At 39.5% G+C, this 18,277-nt stretch overlaps 1 protein-coding gene across 2 annotated transcripts in view; it reads left to right on the top strand.

Moving 5' to 3' along the window:
• The window catches only part of Borcs5 (BLOC-1 related complex subunit 5), an 86,387-nt gene that overhangs the window by 48,407 nt on the left and 19,703 nt on the right, over window positions 1–18,277 (top strand). For both annotated transcript variants that reach the window (XM_004845869.3, XM_004845868.3), the window contains exon 3: window positions 8,384–8,541. In XM_004845869.3, the coding sequence (XP_004845926.1) occupies window positions 8,384–8,541 (158 nt within the window). The remainder of the gene's footprint in view (window positions 1–8,383; window positions 8,542–18,277) is intronic.

The following is an 18,277-nucleotide window of genomic DNA, read 5'->3' as shown; positions in this document are numbered from 1 at the left end:
TTCCCTTGTGCTCTGCTTCCTGTCCACCATGAAGCAAGCAGCTTTGCTCCGCAATGCCCTTCTGCCATGATGGCTCTGCTGTGAAGCTCCCCAGTCATGGGCTGAATTCTCTGAAACCATGAGCCAATGGGCCAGGGATTTAGCTCAGTGGCTCTGCACCTGCCTGGCAAGCACAAGGTCCTGAGCTCAGTTCCCAATACCAAAAAGAAACCGAAACAAAACAAAAATCTGAAACCATGAGCCAAACAAATCTCTCCTTTAAGTTGTAAGTATTGAGTATTTGGAAAGCTAATACAATTACTATAGTCTTATAATAAATTCTGAATTTAGAAAGTGTGTTTCACCTTTGTTCTTTTCAGGATTGTTTTGGCTTTCCAGGGTCTCTTGAGATACCATGTGAATTTAGGATAGTTCTTATTTCTGCAAAAAAAAAAAAAAATGTCATTGGGATTTAAAAAAGGATTATTTTGAATCTGCTGATCTCCAAAGTATTTTATTCTTTTTGATGTGATTGCAGATGGAGTTGTTTTCTTAGTTTCCTTTTTGGTTTATTACTCTGTAAAATACAACTGATTTTTGAGTGTTACTACTTTGCTGAATTTGTGTACAGTATTCTAACAGTGTATTTGTAGAATCTGTATATAAGATCATATCTATGAATAAAAATAATTTTACCTCTTTCTCTAATTTGGATGCTTTTCTTTTCTTGCTTAATTGTTCTGATTAAAACTTCCAGGAGAGTGTTAAACAGAAGTAGTGAAAGTAGGCATTCTTGCTTTTTTCTCTGTTTTAGTGGAAAAGCTTTTTAGTTTAGTTGTCCTCTACCCCTGCCCCAAAACCCTTCCACATGCTAGGCAAGCACTCCACCCCTGAGCTAATTCCCAGGCCCAATTTTTCACACTGAGTGTGATGTTTACTGTGAGCTTCTCGTCACAGGTTTTATTATGCTGAAGTAATTTCTTTCTATTTTTAGTTAACTGAGTGGTTTTTTAACCAAGCAAGGGTATTGAATTTTGTCAAATACTTTCTCTGCATCAATTGAGATGATCATGTGTTTTTTCTTCCCTTCAGTCTTTTAATGTGGTATATCACACTGATCTTCATATGTTGAATCATCTCATTCCAAGAATAAGCTCATTTGGTCATGGCATATAATCCTTTTATGTATGTATGTATGTATTTATTTACTGGTACCAGGGATTGAACTCGGGTCCTTTCACTTGCGCAGCAGGTGGCGAAACCACTGAGCTAAATCCCTGGCCTATAATCCTTTTAATATCCCCCTGAATTTAATTTGCTATTGCTTTGTTGAGGATTTTTCCATCAGTGTTCATAGATACAGGGCTGGGGATTTAGCTCAATGGTTCCGGCGCCTGCCTCAAAAGCGCAAGGTCCCGAGTTCGATCCCTGGTGCCAAAAAAAAAAAAGCATAGATACATTAGTCTGTAGTTTTCTTGTGGTGTCTATCTGGCTTTGATAATGGTATAATTGCCTCATAGTTGAATTAGGGCGTGTTCCGTCCTCTTCAGAAGAGAATTTTGAGATTTAATGCCAGTTCTTTTTTTTAAATGATTGATAGAATTCACCACTGAAACTGTTATATTCAGGGCTTTGGAGATTTTTATTTATTCAATTTCCTTAGTAGTTATGGTCAAATCAGATTTTTCTGTTTCTTTTGCAGTTTAGTCTTAGGTTCTGTGTTTCTAGGAATTTAATTTTATCTAGGTTGTTCAAAGTTAGTGTTGTACAGTTACTCATAATATATAAAAAGACTTATAGAAACTTTTTTTTTTGGTACTGGAGGTCGAACTCAGGACCTTGCATTTGTGAGGCAGGCATGGTACCACTGCGCTAAATCCCCAGCCCTAAAGACCTTTTTATTTCCAAAGAGCTGATAGTAGTCCCACTATAATTTTTGATTTTTAAAATGTTTTGATGGGTGGAGGTATAGCACAGTGGTAGAGTGCCTAGCATGTGCCAAGCCCTGAATATGATCCCCAGTGTCAACAGAACAAAGCAAAAGAATGATTTTAGTAATTTGAGTTCTTTTTTCTTAGTTTCTCTAGAAAAAAAGATTTGTTAATTTTGATGATCTTTACAAAGAATCAACTTTTGGTTTTGTTGATAGTTTCACTCTTTTTCTATTCCCTATTTTTAAAGTCTCTAATCTTCATTAATTCTATCCTGCTACCTTTGGGTTTAGTTCTTTTTTTTTTTCTAGATTGTTAAATTGTAAAGTTAGGTTGCTGATTTGAGATTTTTTTTTTTTTTTTTTAATGTAAGCCGCCCCCCCCCCCCCCCCGCCAGTGATTGAACCCGGGCTCCTGAGCTGCATTCTCAGCTTTTTTCCCTTAATTCTGGGACAGAATCTAAGCTCCAGATTGCTCAAGCTGTGTTCAAAACTGTGATCCTTTTTCCTTCAGCCTTCCAGAGAGCTGGGTTTACACATGTGTACTGTAGCTATAAAATTCCTCGGTACTACAGTTTACTGCATCTCCTAAACTTTGGTGTGTTGTATTTTTATTGTCATTTATCTCTAAGTATTACAAAATTTCCCTAGTGATTTCTTCTCTGACAAATTGCTTAAGAGTGATGTTTAACCTCCACAAATTTGTGGGTTTTCCAGTTTGCCTTCTGTTACAATTCCTAATTTCATCTCATTGTTGTGGGAGAAGATACTTTGTATGATGTATATCTTGTAAAATCTATTGACTCAATTTGTAACCTAACATGGTCACATCCTGGAAAATGTCCCATGTGCACTTGAGAAGAATATATATTCTGTGGCTGTAAGAGAGTTTTTTTATCTTGTAGATCTAGTTGTTTTATTGTGAGTTGCTCTTTTACTCATGCTGCTTTCTTACTTATTTTGTCTCTGGTTGTTCTCTCCAGTACTGAAAGTGGGCTATTGAAGTCTCTAGTTATTATTACAGATCTACTTCTCTCTCCAATTTTGTCAGTTTTTGCCTCATAAATTTTGATAGTCTGTCATTATGTGTGAAGCTGTAATTCTTGGTGTATTGAACCTTTTATTAATATATGTCTTTTAATCTTTTTTGATTTAAAGTATATTTTGTCTGATATTGGTATAGTTACCCCTGCTTTCTGCTTTCTTTTGTTTACTGTCTGCATGGAATACCCCTCACCCCCAATCCTTTCATTTTCAACTTTGTGTCTGTGGATGTAAAAATGCATCTCTTGGAAGCAAGCGTGTAGTTGGATCATTTTTTTTTTCATTCTGCCAATCTCTGTCTTTTGATCGGAGTGCTTAATCTGTGCACACTGAAGTTATTATTGGTAAGTGGGACTTATGTAATAATTTTGCTGTTTGTTTCCTGTATGCTTTATAGCAGTGATGGCAAACCTTTTAGAGCATTAAATGATAACAAATAGTTGACTGCAGCACATGGGCCATAGGTTCACCACTACTGCCTTATAGCATTTTTGTCCCTCATTCATTACATTGCTGTCTTGTGTGTTTAGTTGATTTTGAATAGTGAAACATTTAAATTCCTTTATCATTTCCTTTTGTGTATATTTTATAGCTGTGTTCTTTGTGGTTATCATGAGGGCTGTGTTTGATATCCTAAAGTTACAGTGCTCCAATTTTAATTTATACCAGCCTGACTTCAGTAGCATACAAAAAAATGCCCTTTTACTGGTCAGTTCTCACTCTTTTCAGTTGTTGAATGTTACAATATTATATTTTTATACATTGTCCAGAAATATGAATACTTCTTAAATTTTTATTAGAAAAACATTTATTGGTATGTTTTAGATATAATGATAGCACTTATAGGGAATTTGTACCAGTACATGATATATCTTGCTGCTGCGCTTTTTTTTGGGGGGGGGGGACAGTGTCTTGCTAAGTCATAAGTTGCCCTGATTGTCCTGGAACTTGCTCAGCTTCCCAGAGCATTTTTATACAACAACAATGAAATTGCTAAGAAATCTCATTCACAATAGCTACCAAAAATTTTTTTAAAGGAATAAGTTTAACCAAGGAAGTGAATGATCTCCACAGTGAAAATCACAAACCACTGATGAAAGATATTGAGAAAGATACACAGTCAAAAATGGAAAGACATCCCATGTTCATGGATTTTAAAAATTCATGTTGCTAAAATATACCATCCAAATTATCTATAGATTGAGTGTGTTTCCTATCAAAATACCAAAGACATTCTTTACAGGAGAAAAACTAATTCTAAAATTGAAACTACAAAGGCCTAGAGTAGCTGTGTCCTAGAAGACCTTTTGTCTCAGCAAAAACAAAGAAAGCTGGAAGTATCACAGTACTTCTGTTGAAAATGTACTATAAAGGGTTGGGGATTTAGCTCACTGGTTCTACCACCTCGTAAGTACAACGTCCCTAGTTCGATCCCCGGTACCAAAAAACAAAAACAAAATATACTACAAAGTTAGAGTATACAAATAATGTGATACTAGTATAAAAACACATACAGACCAGTGGATGACACCAAGGAGGAGGTGGTTATTTTACACAGTTTTTAGAGGATTCGGTCCATGGTTGACCCCAAGACAGAAGCCCTGGGTTCAGGTCCCAGTACTCTGGGGAAAAAAGTTAGAAGTATACTATCAGGGTCTCTCTCCCTATCTTTGCTCCCTGTCTAATTCTTATCACTTCTTAGTTCTTTATGTAAAAATAAGTAAATTTGAGCATACATTTTTACTTACTTGCACCCCTCCCATTTTTACACAATGATGACACATTCCAAGCATTTTATATATACTTTGTATTATTTAATATCTTATGGGGATTTTTCTGTGTGAGTACTTGGAGAGCTTTTTCATTCTTTTATAGGTTAATATCATTTGTGGATATACTTTGATTTATGCCTCTTATTGGTGGACATTGGGGCGTTTGCTGACCTTTTGCTGTGACTATCCCTGCCACAGTAAACATTCTTATATGGACATTACATGTCATTTAGCATGCATGGTAACATATGTGTAAATCCCTAGTAGTGAAATTGCTGCATCCACACCAAAGTACCCTCTATAGCAGTGTTAACAATTTACACATCAGTCAGCAAAGCCTGTTTCCTCATGGTGCCACCTATGGCAGACTTTTCATGATTTTGGATTTTTACCAATTTGACAGGTGAAAAATGGGCCTGTAATGAAATTTTTGTTTTGTTTTGTATTTTTGTGTTTTGAGACAGAGTCTCTCTGTGTCATTCAGGCTGGCCTTGAACTCAGTGTGTAGCCCAGGCTGGCCTTGAACTTGTGATCCTCCTGCCCCAGCCTCCTGAGTGGTGTGCAATGCAGTTTTAATTTGTTTTTCTTATAAGAGTTGTGCATCTTATGATTAAGGCATTGATACTTCTGTTTTGTTTTTTGTGTGTGTGAAATGTTTTTACATATCCTCTGTTCATTTTTCTTTTTTGGCCATTTACTAGGAACTCTTCATATATTAAGATTCCCCTTTGTGATGTGAGTTGCAAATATTTTCCCCAGGTTTTCAGATTGTTTAACTTGTTTTTGTGCCATGAAGCATGTTGCTATTGTTGAATTTATCCATGTTTTCTTTATAGCATTATCATGGCCCACTATTGATGGCACAGAATCACTCATTCCTCTTTCCTTGGTGCCTTCTACCTCTTCTTTTTTCACTCTTAGACTGACAGCAGAGACTTTCCCCCATTTGCTTTCCTGGACCTACATTCCTTGCCAATGATAGGCTATCTATTGATAATTTTGTTAGATTTATTAGTCTGAAATTTTCCCATTTTTTTCTACAAACACTCTGGGAAATTGGCATTTTCTTATAAAACTAGACATGGAATTATCATATGACCCAGCACTTGTGTTCTTGGGCATCTGTCCCAGAGAAGTGAGAAGTTATGTTTACACAAAGACCTGTATATGACTCCTCATAGATACTTTATTTGTAATAGCCCCCAAATAGAAACGGTCTACGTGTCCTTCAGTGGGTCCATGCTTGAACACACTCTGGTATATACAAACTATAGAATACTACTCAGAAATAAAAAAGAACAAATTATTGGTACATCAATGATGTATAGAAATGTCTGCTGCCTCGGACCTGCAAAATAAAAATGTCTAATCTGTTATGTTGGTAAAATTCCAGACTCCAAAGTTATATACTGTATTATTCCATTTATGTAACATTTTTATGTGATGGAACCTTCTAGAATCTGACTGATGGTGAATACATGAACCTACACTTATGAAAAAAATGTATAGAACTAAATACATGAATGAATATAAGTAAAATGGGGAAATCTAAATATTAGTTGATTGCATCAATGTCAGGATCCTGGTTATGATATATTAGATGTTATCATTGTGGGACACTGGGTAAAGAGTACACAGGTCTCACTGTGTTAAAATTTCAGTTAAAAAAATAAATCCCTCTTTATACTACTTCTAGATTCCTCCAAGGTACTCCCTGGATATAGGTTTGGTTCAAGTAACTGACGCATTCCTGTGTTAGGACAGCAGTGGATCAGCCAAGGACTTGGTGCTGGCAGTGCCATGTGGAGCTTCCAGCTCTGCTCTTCAGGTCCAGGAAAGATCTGAGCACTGAGAAGCATGGTCGAGCCTTCTCTGGGGAGCCCATCCTGTCAGCCATCTGTGGGGTCGAAATCACTGGCTTATGCTCCAGTGCGTCAGAGCAGTGAGGGGTTGAAATTGGTTCTTGGGAGACTGCAGTGGGGGGGGTCCCAAAGATAAGCTTTGATGGGGTGAGTCTGCCCCAGTTAGGCTCAGATCTGCCCAGCTGTCACCTGTATTTCAATGTACCTTGTGCTGCAGCACTGGCCCTAGTATGAGACGGGTGGCATGCTTACTGGTTCTCAGAATGTGGGAGGGGAATGACTGTTTAAGACCCTGAGGCCCTGCTGGCCACTATCTGAGGTCAAATCTTTCTTGGCAATAATACTTGCACATTATTTGCAAGTCACTCCTGTTCTCTTACATGTCAGCTGTAGAGTTTTCTGGAAGTTTCATGAGGTGAACAGCAACAGATTAAATACAGAATCAGATATGAGAATCTGGCTATTTTCCATTAAGGCAGACATTACAGAGAGAAAAATATAAACCATTGGCATTCATCTTTTTTTGTTTTGGAAAATATAGCTGTTTTTCTTTAAATATGTTATTTGTAATGGTGTTATTTTTAAATGAATTAATATTAGGAATTTCCTCAAGTTTAATTAATAGGTGAATAACTAGATTTAATTCACAGAAATGAAAGCTCTTTGCAGCCCACAGTGAATTCTGAGAGTTTAAAAGGGTTTTCACACCCAAAAGTTTGAGAACTGATGCGTTGGGAGTGAGCACTTGGCCGCAAGTCAGTAGGCTTCGGTTCTAGTCAGGGCTTTGCTTTGTGACTATGGGGAAGTCACTTAGCCCCTCGTTGATTCTTCCTCTTGTTTTTCTGTCTGTGTGGGGTTCTGAGGTTCTAGGGATGAAACCCAGGGGGATCCTACCACTGAGCTATTGTACATGCCAGCCCCGCCTGTCTCCCTCCCTTCTGCCTTCCTTTCTCTCTTTCCCTCCCCCCTTTCTTTCTTTCCTTTCTCTTATTTTGAGATAGGGTCTCACTGAGTTGCCTAAATCAGACTTGATCTTGCAATCCTCCTGCTTCAGCCTCCCTAAGTGCTGAGATTACAGGTATGCACCAGTGCACCTGGCTTGATTCTTCTGTAAATGCTAATAATTTTATCCTGTTCTAGAAAGAAAAATCAGGTAATTATATATGAAAGGCTTTGAAAATGTATTATCTTGTGTTGAATTCAGAGGAGTTTAATAGTTATATTACTAAAGTGCTGCTGAAAGAAAGTGTAAAGAATGAGTTTGGCCATGTTTTGACAGCCCATTTACTTGTTAAATTTTTTCATTTTAGAATCTCCTCTTAGTTTTCCTACACATTTTACAATATTCTCAGTTTTTCAGACCACCATTTTAATTACTAAAAGAAATTAATACAACTTCTAGCCAAGAACGGGATTTATATTCCTAATACCTGAAAGTACTGGTAGCATGGTAAGATCGGAGCTCTGTCTTGGGGAACCAGTTCATTAGCTACAAGACTTTGGGAGTCACTGAGTCCCTCTTCGTCTTGGCTGCCTCATCTGTAAACTGAGGCAAGCAATGCCTTATTTTCCAGGATATGAATGTGAAAAATAATGCACAGGAATGTTGCACTTGGCAAAAGTGGTTGCCAGGTGACAGATACTCCGTAAGTGATAGTTGGGATGATTAGCGTACACCAAAAGATGCAAGATTCAATTTTATCCTCTCCCTTCAGTGAACTCATTATACCAGTTTTATTCACAAATTTATTAGCAGAAGCTTTCATTTCATTTCATTCTCTTTTTCTGTGTTGCAGGGCTGTTGAGTGGCCAGACATCCCCCACAAATACCAAATTGGAGAAACTGGATTCTCAGCAGGTGTTGCAGCTCTGCCTCCGGTACCAGGATCACCTGCACCAGTGTGCGGAGGCAGTAGCTTTTGATCAGAATGCTTTGATTAAACGAATAAAGGAGGTAATGTACTTGGGGACAGAGCATCGCTGAGTCTCTGTAACTTCTGTTTCCTCTTCTACTGGACAAGGTAGCCAGTGATCCCCAGCCATTTTCCATCTAAGAGGTGATGTTTGTCTCCATTGGTTTGAGGAGATTCTTTCCTAGTGGTAAAATGTGATAATGAGAAGAGTGGTCCACAGAGCAGGCCAGCCGGGAGTTTAAATCCTGGCTTGCTACTGGTTTGGTTGGGCAGGCTGCTTAAACTTCTTTTTGCCTCAGGTTATTCATGAAAGTGAGGCTAATAGTACTAACTTAACACAAGGGTTGAGTGACAATGAAATTGCTCAGTAGGTGTTAGCTATTGTTAGTATGTGTCCTGCCATGCTAATTTGCTCAGCTAACATTATAGCTTTGAGTTGACTTTAGCTGTTTCTTGTATATAATTTATATTTTCTTTCCTAGAAGTTTATTATTTCTTTGAAAGTAGGAGCCTTGACATCCCCCTCGGTTACATTTTTCACTGTATTAGCACATGAAAAGCTCAGTAGTTCTTACTGGTTGCATGGAAATAATTATGCCTACTTAGCCCACAGGCTTTTGTGAGGAAAGACACAGTGTAATTCATGGGAAAATACTTAGTGAACTAAAGAACTCAGTACAAATGTTATATAATTACCAATAACCGTAAGTAGGTTCTTCTTTTAAGCACTAAAATGTATCATTGACCAGGTCACTGAATGGCATAGTTCTAGGAGCATCAGGGTATGAGTAAATATAGTTTCCAGAGTTACCAATTAAGTTTTCCTGATACTTGAGGTAGTATTATATAAGGGAAAGGTCAGGAACTCTGTCGTGAAGCCACGTGTAGGAATGGCACTCCCTGAATTTAACGGAATGGCCCTGGTCATTAATTCTGGTAAAAGAAGATGGACATGTGGGCTGGGGATTTAGCTCAGTGGTTCTGGCGCCTGCCTTGTAAGCACAAGGTCCCGAGTTCGATCCCTGGTACAAAAAAAAAAAAATAGAGAAAGAAAAAGAAGATGGACATGGAGACACAGAGCCACAAATCACTTTTCAGTTAATAATAGAGATCATTTATCCTTAACGTTATGAAGTGGTCATTAGTTATATTAACAGATTTAAACTGCCCAGCACTTCTAATGTTTTAATACTTTATAAAATTTCATATGCATATAGATACTCTTCTCCCGTGGATTAAATACTAGTATTTGAAAACTGTTAAGTAAGACCTTTCATATTGTTTGGAATTGATGTGGCCTTTCGAATATTATAAACTTGGCTTTGCTGTAGTATGGTCTATAGAATGCTGATCCCCAAACACCATGTATCAGCAATAACTTTTTTTTTTGGTGGTACTAGAGATTGAACCCAAGACCTTTGCCCTGAGTTCCATGGCTAGGAATTCCCCAACACCTCCCCCGCTCCCCTTTAATTTTGGGATAGGATCTTGCTAAGCTGTCCAGGCTGGGTTTGAACTTGTGATCTTCCTGCTTTAGCGTCTTAAGAGTGCTGGGATTACAAGCCTGTACCACCATGCCCCACTCACTTGGGTATTTTTGTTTGCATGTTGGGTTCTCTCCTCCTCTCAGTAGGTATAAGGTGTGGTCTTTGAATAATTGTTTCATAAGTTTACCAAAAAATACAAATACCTCTTCATTAGGTAGGATTTGGGAAACATTGGTCTAAAGCACTGTTTTCCATAGTAGCTTCTACAAAGACTAGTCCCAAGTAAAGAGGATTAGGCTGTTTTCACATTCTGTTACCATTCCTTGGAGAGGGATAATGCATGTTATTTAAAGTTTTTAAGTAGCTTACATAAAAGAACCAGCACTTTTCAAATTTACTTGATCTCAGAACCCTTATCTTAGGTAATATCTCTAACATTCCATAGAAGTAAAGTTTTTCACTTGATCTTAGCCAAAAGGCTGAGAAGCAATAGAAGTAAAGTTTTTTAGGACATTAATTTGGAAATGTTCTTGTAGACATAAGAGTTGAGTATTTTTTCTATTGTGCTAGAAGTTAACTCTGACATTGGCCTTCAGATGATTCTAGAATAATAAATTGCCTTTTTAAAAAAGGTCCTGTGATCCGTATCTTATTTTGCAATTTAGGAAAGTGTGGTACAGAGAGATGAAGTGATTGACTCAAGAGTCAGAGAGCTGGGTAAAGCGTTCAGCAGCTGCTAATACCAGACAGAGCTCCTTATACAATAGTGTTTCTTGGTCGTAGGTAAGTGTTAGGATCACCTGAGATTTTGTCCCTCCAGGGTGTAGGTGATGGGAAATTTTGCACATACCCTGAAGAAGACTAATACCTTGAAGTTTCATGTACTTATCACCTAGTTACTGCATTCATCAGTTGTGCACACTCCTGTATCATCCAAACCTCACTTCCTCCCTGCCACTTTCCCAATTAGTCTGTTTCAGAGTGTTGTTTCATTTGGAAATATTTATGTATGTATTTTTTAAAAGTAAAGATTCTTTAAAGTAAAACCTTTTTTGGAGATAGATGGTTTAACCTGATGTGAACACTATACAGTGTATACATGCCTTGAAACATTACATTAGTCCACTAATATGTGCGGTTGTTGTTTTATGTATTAGTTGAAAACAAATTTAATTTTAAAAATAAATGTTTAACATTTAAAAAACTTTTTAATTTGAATTAATTTTAGACTTAGTGAAAAGTCACAAAAATAATTCAGAGAGAACCTGAATATTCCTTATGAAAGTTCTCTCAAAGTCAGTATCTTATATAACCTTAGTATAGTTGATCAAAACTAGGAAATTAGCATTGGTACAATACTGCTAAATAGAGACTTTATTTAAATTTCACCAGCTTTCCTGCTAACATGGAATTCCTTTTTAAAAAATGTAGCCACAGTGCTATATTTATAGCTGTTACAGCTGATACACTTAACAGTGATTCCTTAATCCATGCAGTATATAGCTAAGGTGCTTTCAGAAAATCCTGATGGTTAGATTTCACTCCTAGCCAGTCAGATTAGAATCTTTGTGGGGGCAATGAGAGAAGGAAGGGGAAGTGGGCACTGGCATTTAGGACCTCTTCTGCTGCTTCCAGTGTTTAGCCAGAATTGAAAACCAGTGTTCTGGAGCTGTCGTTTTATAATATTGGAGTGAGTTTAAAGTCCTGTTTGAGGGTCTTTGGGTTGCCTTTGAATAGTCAGCACAAGTTGAAGATCCTTAATTTCAAAATTCTAAAACCTGAAATACTCCAGAATCCAAAACTTTATGAGTACCAACATGATGCCACAAGTGAAAAATTCTATACCTGCCCTCAGGTGGTGAGTTGCAGGTTACCCTAAAAATATTGTGTAGTTACCTTCAGGCTATGTACACAAAGTTTATTTGAAATATAAATATATTTTGTGTTTATACTTGGGTCTCATCCCCCAAACACCTCATTATATATATGTAAATATTCCAAAATCCAAAACACTTCTGGTCCCAAGCATTTTGAATAAAAGATACTCAATCTGTAGTTAACCAGGATTATTGCAAAACAGAGAACAGTACTCACAGTACTGTGCAATACCTCAGCTCTGTCAGGGCAGAGGATGTGAACACCGTTTCAGAGTTTCCATTGGTAATTTAATGTGTCCATTGTGTCTCTGCTGGTGTTAGCAAGCTCCTGAGTCGTACACATCCATACTTGGGGTAAACCTAAGGGTTGAAATTAGTCACTTCCAAATGAATGAGGCAAAGGATGTAGTTTTGATCAAACACCAAGTCTCTGGTATTATTCCAGATGTTTCCTGAAAATTTGGTTAGAAGTGTGAGAAAGTAGCACAATGCTGTAAGTGTTGACAAGTATGGGAACTTAGTAACCATGGAGAGTATGTATTAAGTAGAGTTGTAGAACCTGGATCAAATGCCCAAAATTACAGCTACTGTGGTCACTTCACTTCAGATCAAAAGAAAACATGGCCGTAAGCATTTCTGAATCAGATAAAAGAAAGTCAAAGATAGCTACATGTTCCTGGTGTTAAATTTGGATGATGCTCTTGAATTAAAAGTTTATGATGGGGGGCCAGGGATTTAGCTCAGGGGTTCCGCCACCTGCCTCGCAAGCGCAAGGTCCCAAGTTCAATCCCTGGTACCCCCCCCAAAAAAGTTTTATGTTTACAGATTTGTACATGTGAAGGGGAAGTTTAAAAAAATGAAGGGAGTTGCTTTCACAGTCTTGTAATGTCCTGTAAAATGTCTGTATTTTTATTAGTCCGTATTTGCAGTGCATAGTGATTGCATTCATCACAGGCAGTTGAAATGTATACATTAACACATCTTCTTTTTACATAACCTTCTCCTCTCTTCCTGTGCCCCACCCTCTATCTTTTGGTCCCCTTCCTTTTTGCAAAAGTCGTATCTCCCTGTTTCCTATTATTTATTTTTTATTTTTCTCTTTAATGTATTTATACTTTGGATTTCTCATATTAGAGAAACTATGTAATATTTAAGCTTGTGTGTCTTATTTATTTTACTTAATATTAGGGTTTCACAGTGCGTCTGTTTTCCTACAAATGACTCAGATTTATTCTTTATTTCAGAGAAGTATTTCATTGCATATAAATACCACATTTTCTTTATCCATTCACCTGTTGCTGGACATATAGGCTACTTCAAAAATTGAGCTATTATGAATTATGCTGCTGTAGACATGGGTATGCATGTATCACTATAGAATGTCTTTAACTCTTTTGGGAAGATATTTCTTAGAAGGGAAATATCTTGGTCGAATGGAATTTCTATTTTTAGTTTTTTTGAGGAATTTCCATACTGATTTCCATAGTGGTTGGAGTATACCTTGACCACTAGTTTCTCTAATGGCTCTGGCATGGCCTCGGTCAGCCAGCCAAGCATTGCTGAGCATCTGGTGCTGCGGACTCACTTAGTGGGAGGTTCATTGGGGGTTAGGAGAGATGTGACATTGTCCTTGTTCTCTGACAGCTTAGCCTGAGTGAGAGAATGAAGGCACCCAGCAAAAAATACGAAAGCTACGGCACTGTGAATAGAGTGCTTAACTGGAGTTCTGTGGGCATTAAAGGTTGGGACATCCCAGAGCAGTTGGGGTTAAGCTGGCCCTTAAAACCAGGATTTGAGAAATGAATTCAGAGGGAGATGGCATGGTAGTGGGGAGCAGCTTGATGGTCTTAAAAGAAAATTAATTTCAGGGCTACAGGACAGTGAAGAAACTGGCTTGAGTTCTGGTAAATATGCTCAAAGAAATCTTCTTTGCATTAAAGAGCACAGAATTCTGAGAGTTGGAAGGACTTTACAGGCTCTTTGATCTGTGCTCTCATTATTTAGATACAGGAATCGAAGCCTTTTAGAGCAGTTTGCCCAGAGTTACAAAGTGAGATAGTGGCTGGAGTTCCGTTCAATTAAAAAGGGAATGAAGATCAAAAGGGATTTTCATGTTTTTACTTTTATTTCTCATTGTTATTGTTTTACAGGTACTACTCTTGAATATGTTTACAGGCTGAGGGGAAGAGGCAGAAAGACAAGATCAAACGTGAAGGAGGAAAAAGGGATTCTTAGGGAGTCCCTGAGGAAGAGGCAAGCGGAGGAGGGGCTTGAGCCAGGGCGGCTGTGTTGCGAGAACAGGGAGGATCAGAGCAGGGCCAGGGCCGTTGCCTCCAGTGAGTGAGCTGGGGTTGTGATGAGCACAGTGGGGAGCACAGGGAAGCATCAAGGGCCCGGCGGGGCGGGGTGGGGGTGGGGGGATTTGTACGAGGCCTTTGTCTTGTTTGGCCCAGTGGTTCAGATGTGAACTTGAGAGCCACACTGCTGGGGTTCAATCCTGGCACTGCCTCTAACTAGTTGCATGGCCTTGGACAAGTTACTTAATCCTTCTGAGCCTCGGTTTCCTCTTTTGTTCAGTGACATAAGAACAATATCTGCCTTGAAGAGGTTTTTGTGAGGGTTAGACAAGGTACTCTTATAAAGTACCTGGGACCAGGCCTGCCATATGGTGACCACTGTAGTGCCCAGCTCTTGTTAGTGTCTTAAGTATGAAGGCTGTTCAGCAGCCTAGAGAATCATTCAGCATTGGGGATTAGACCCAGGATCTTCATACCGAGTAAGATCCCCAGACCTTTAAGATTTTGAGACATGGTCCCAGTAAATCTATGTTGTCCAGGCTGGGTGTAGACTTGCAGTCCTCCTGCCTCAGCCTCCCATTGTGCTTGGATTACAGTTTGGGCCACTGAGCCTGACCTGAAGTTGTTGGTAACAGTAGCAGCCTAAATATTGACCCATTTTACAGCTCTGCTCTTAATAACTTGTGTGATAAAAGAATTGAATAGGGGCGAGGAAGGTGCTTTTTAGTTCACTGCAGTTTCATTCAAGTCCTACGTGGTTTCTTTCATGCCATAAATAAAAAGTAATTTTTTGGAATGTTTATATTTAACTGATTTGTTTGCCTTATAAATAGCAAACTGGTTCCCCAGGGCACATGGATCTTGAGAGATGTAAAAATGGATGATGACAGATGATTAGTCCTTGGCTTCTAGGCTGTGGATACATCGCTTCTCACTTTGGTGGTGGTCTGTGTACCTCATCATTCAAGCTAGCAGAGACACTCTGAGGTATAGGTTACATCGAGCATTTGAATTACGATTGGCTAAAGGCGGATGAGAAAGGAGCGTATTCACCCCACCTGGGCTCTTCCCTGGGTTGGAAGGCATGAGGAAGGAAGGCACAGATACACAGCCCAGGAAGGTGGGGTTGAGTCGTGCAGAACTTCTGTCCCGGATCGTGGTCACTGTGCTTTTTGCCAGTGGGTGAATGTGTCTGTAGATTGCAGTACATTCTTAACTGAGATAAAGCACTGGGTTTATTTTGTTACAGTTGCTCTGTGTTTGCTTAATCACTGTGAGAATAAAGTCATGATACAATTCTGATAACCCCTGTGTTTTAATTCTTAGATGCAGTGATAAGCATACTGTGTTCGAAAGAACTGATTAGAAGCATTGGAAGGGGTTTCTAGTGAGTGGATGAGAAAGAGTTAGAATCTTATAAAGCCATGTGACTTCTCGAGTTCAGCATTTTCATTGCACAGATAAGGAAGCAAAGGGCCTTAAAGCTTATTCGAGACTTGCTTGAAGTCTTTCTACAAGCTAGTGTCTAAGATGAGACTAGAAGATGAATCTCCATGGTTGCCAGTATTCTTTACCACTTTACAACATTGACTATCCCCCAGTCCAACAGTCCAAAATCCGAGAGGTTCCAAAATTCAAAACTTTTTGAGCAATGACCCAACTCTCAAACAGTATCAGACTTCAGATTAGGGATGCTCAGCTGGTAAAGTCTCTGCAAATATTCCAAAATCCCCAGTCTCCAAAATCTGAAACCCTTCTGGGCCCAGGCATTTTGATTAAGGGCCGCTCAGCCTGTACTTAAGTGCTGCTTCTTTGGAATCCTTCGCTTCCTTTGCAATTACTCCTTTTGCGCACGTGGGCACTCAGCTGGTGTTTGAAGGACTGCACAAAGCTGCCCCTCCAGAGCTGGCCAGGAGTTTCTCTCTGTCGACAGTGCTGTCATGTTTAAGACCTTGCGGAAGCCATTTCCCAAGTGTTTGACCCGACTTCCTGCACTGTGCATCCACCCAAGGCACAGAACACAGTTGGGGAGTTGTTCTGGTGTTGTGCAGAGCATCAGTATCTGCACTGGCCTTAGCACCCCTCTGAAGTCCTTCATTGAAAACTGGTTAGCATGAACCCTTGGCCTGGTGGCGCTTATTCTCTGCCTGCTACCTTGAGCTGAATCTCCTTTAAATAACAACACTGTTGGATTCCTGTCGCTGCTTTTAAACATATTCTTCCATCAAATATCAAATGCTGCTTTTTTTTTTTTAACCTGAAATTATAAAACGGGTTAGGAGTGCTTATTTTAAAACTAAAATTTTTTGACAACAGCATTGAGATACCCAACTTCTTTTTGCTGAAATAATGAGGCAAGGCACTTCAAGGAAATGCTGTACTCCCTTTCTGTCTTACAAGTTACTGTGGCAGGAGTGGAGGGACCCAAATTACTCTGGTATACATTTCACATTGAAATTATACAGTATGAATTATAGTCCCCTCTCCCCCAACGGTCCTTTGGGCAACCTTTCTTTTCAGTAAGAAATACAACTGGTCCCTTGGCTGACAGGAAATGTAGATGGGGGATTGGGCTTATTCTGATTCACCTGGCAGTAAGTTATGCTGTACAGTGCTTCCTTGGGACTGGCCCCACACTTCCTTTCCACCAGCACCATCCTGCCAAAAGAGAGAAATCCTGGAAGTGGGCCTAGTGTCATTTATTACTTGCCTGCTGGCAGTGTAGGCTGCGTTTTTTGGCAAGGTGTTATTAGCAAAGCCCAGTTATTTGACTGCTACGAGATTTAACTCCACACCTGGATAGTGGCGTATGAGCAGTGTGAACAGCCCCGTTTTCACCCAGTTTGCCTGCCCTGGATGTGCCCCTAGACAACTGGCCTTGCCAGTTCTCTTAGTGCTTGCCACCTGTGCCAGACACTGGAGCCCCTGTCCTTCTCCCCGTCTCCATTACACTTCCAGTCTGCCAGGGCAGGGTGCGTTAGAGGCCCAGGAACCCCAGAGCACCTGTAACCCTTAAGACCACTGAGGGCACTGTTAAAGGCTCATGGGTTATGGAAGTAGAACTAAGGCCGAGAAGAGATGTTCCCTTTCTGGTATACCTTCAGTGGGAACAAAGGAACTTCAGCACATTTGAACATTCTGCTGCTATATTTTGCATCTTGAATATCTCCCAAAAGCTCATGTGTTAAAGGCTAGGTCCCCAGAATGGTGCTGTGGGAGATGGAGGGACCTTTAAAAGTCGGGCCTGTGGAGGTCTTCAGGCCATTTGGAGCACACCCTTGAAGGGTGTAGTGGGACCCTAAGGTGTGCAATGTTTCGCTTTTGCGTCCTGGCCTTGAAGAGCATAGTTCTGTTCTGTTTTGTGCTCCTGCCATGATGTATTGTTGTGATAGGCCTAAGCAGCAGGGCCAACCAGTTATGCACTGAGAGCTCCAAAACTATAAGCCAGAATAAACCTTTACTCTTTATAATTGATTTATCATGGGTATATTGTTATGGTAAAGGAAAGCTGACATGCCAGCTGCAATGCCTAGAATAATGTCTGACATATAATAAACAATATGTTTGGTAAATGAACAGTTTAACAGATTATTCAGCTACATCATCCCATTAACTCATGAGCTTTCTTATTCTTTTGGAGAAAATAAAGGTTTTGAGAGTTGCATTAGGCAGGGTAGGCTAGGATGCAGCTATAAATAGACTCAACAATTATAATGGTTCAAATACAACAGAAGTTTATTTCTTGCTCATGTTCAAAGCAGAGATTTGTGGTAACCTCCTTCTCTGAGCTCAGAGACTCTGGTGCCTTCCATCTTGTCCCTCTGCCATCCCCACAGACCACAGTGCTGACAGAATTCAGCTGCCAGAGAGAGCCAGGAGCGTCTTCAAAGCTGTACGTGTAAGCGTGCACATCTGCTTAGGACTCACACGGCTGCGGCTAAATCCAGAGGAAGCTGGGCAGCACACCTGTGGGCTCACAAGTATACTAAGTTTTGAACATCCATATCATGTTTTTTTTTTTTTGAGACAGAGTCTCTCTGTGTAGTTCAGTCTTGAACTCACTGTGTAGTCCAGGCTGGCCTCATACTTAGCAGTCTTCCTGCTTCAGCCTCCTGA

Source organism: Heterocephalus glaber, unplaced genomic scaffold (assembly GCF_053883595.1).
Source record: "Heterocephalus glaber isolate CG9 unplaced genomic scaffold, H.glaber_assembly_v1.0 deba00001444, whole genome shotgun sequence".
NCBI lineage: Eukaryota > Metazoa > Chordata > Mammalia > Rodentia > Bathyergidae > Heterocephalus > Heterocephalus glaber.
The sequence above is the reverse complement of the archived record's forward strand: the minus strand, read 5'-3'. Positions and strand labels throughout refer to the sequence as shown.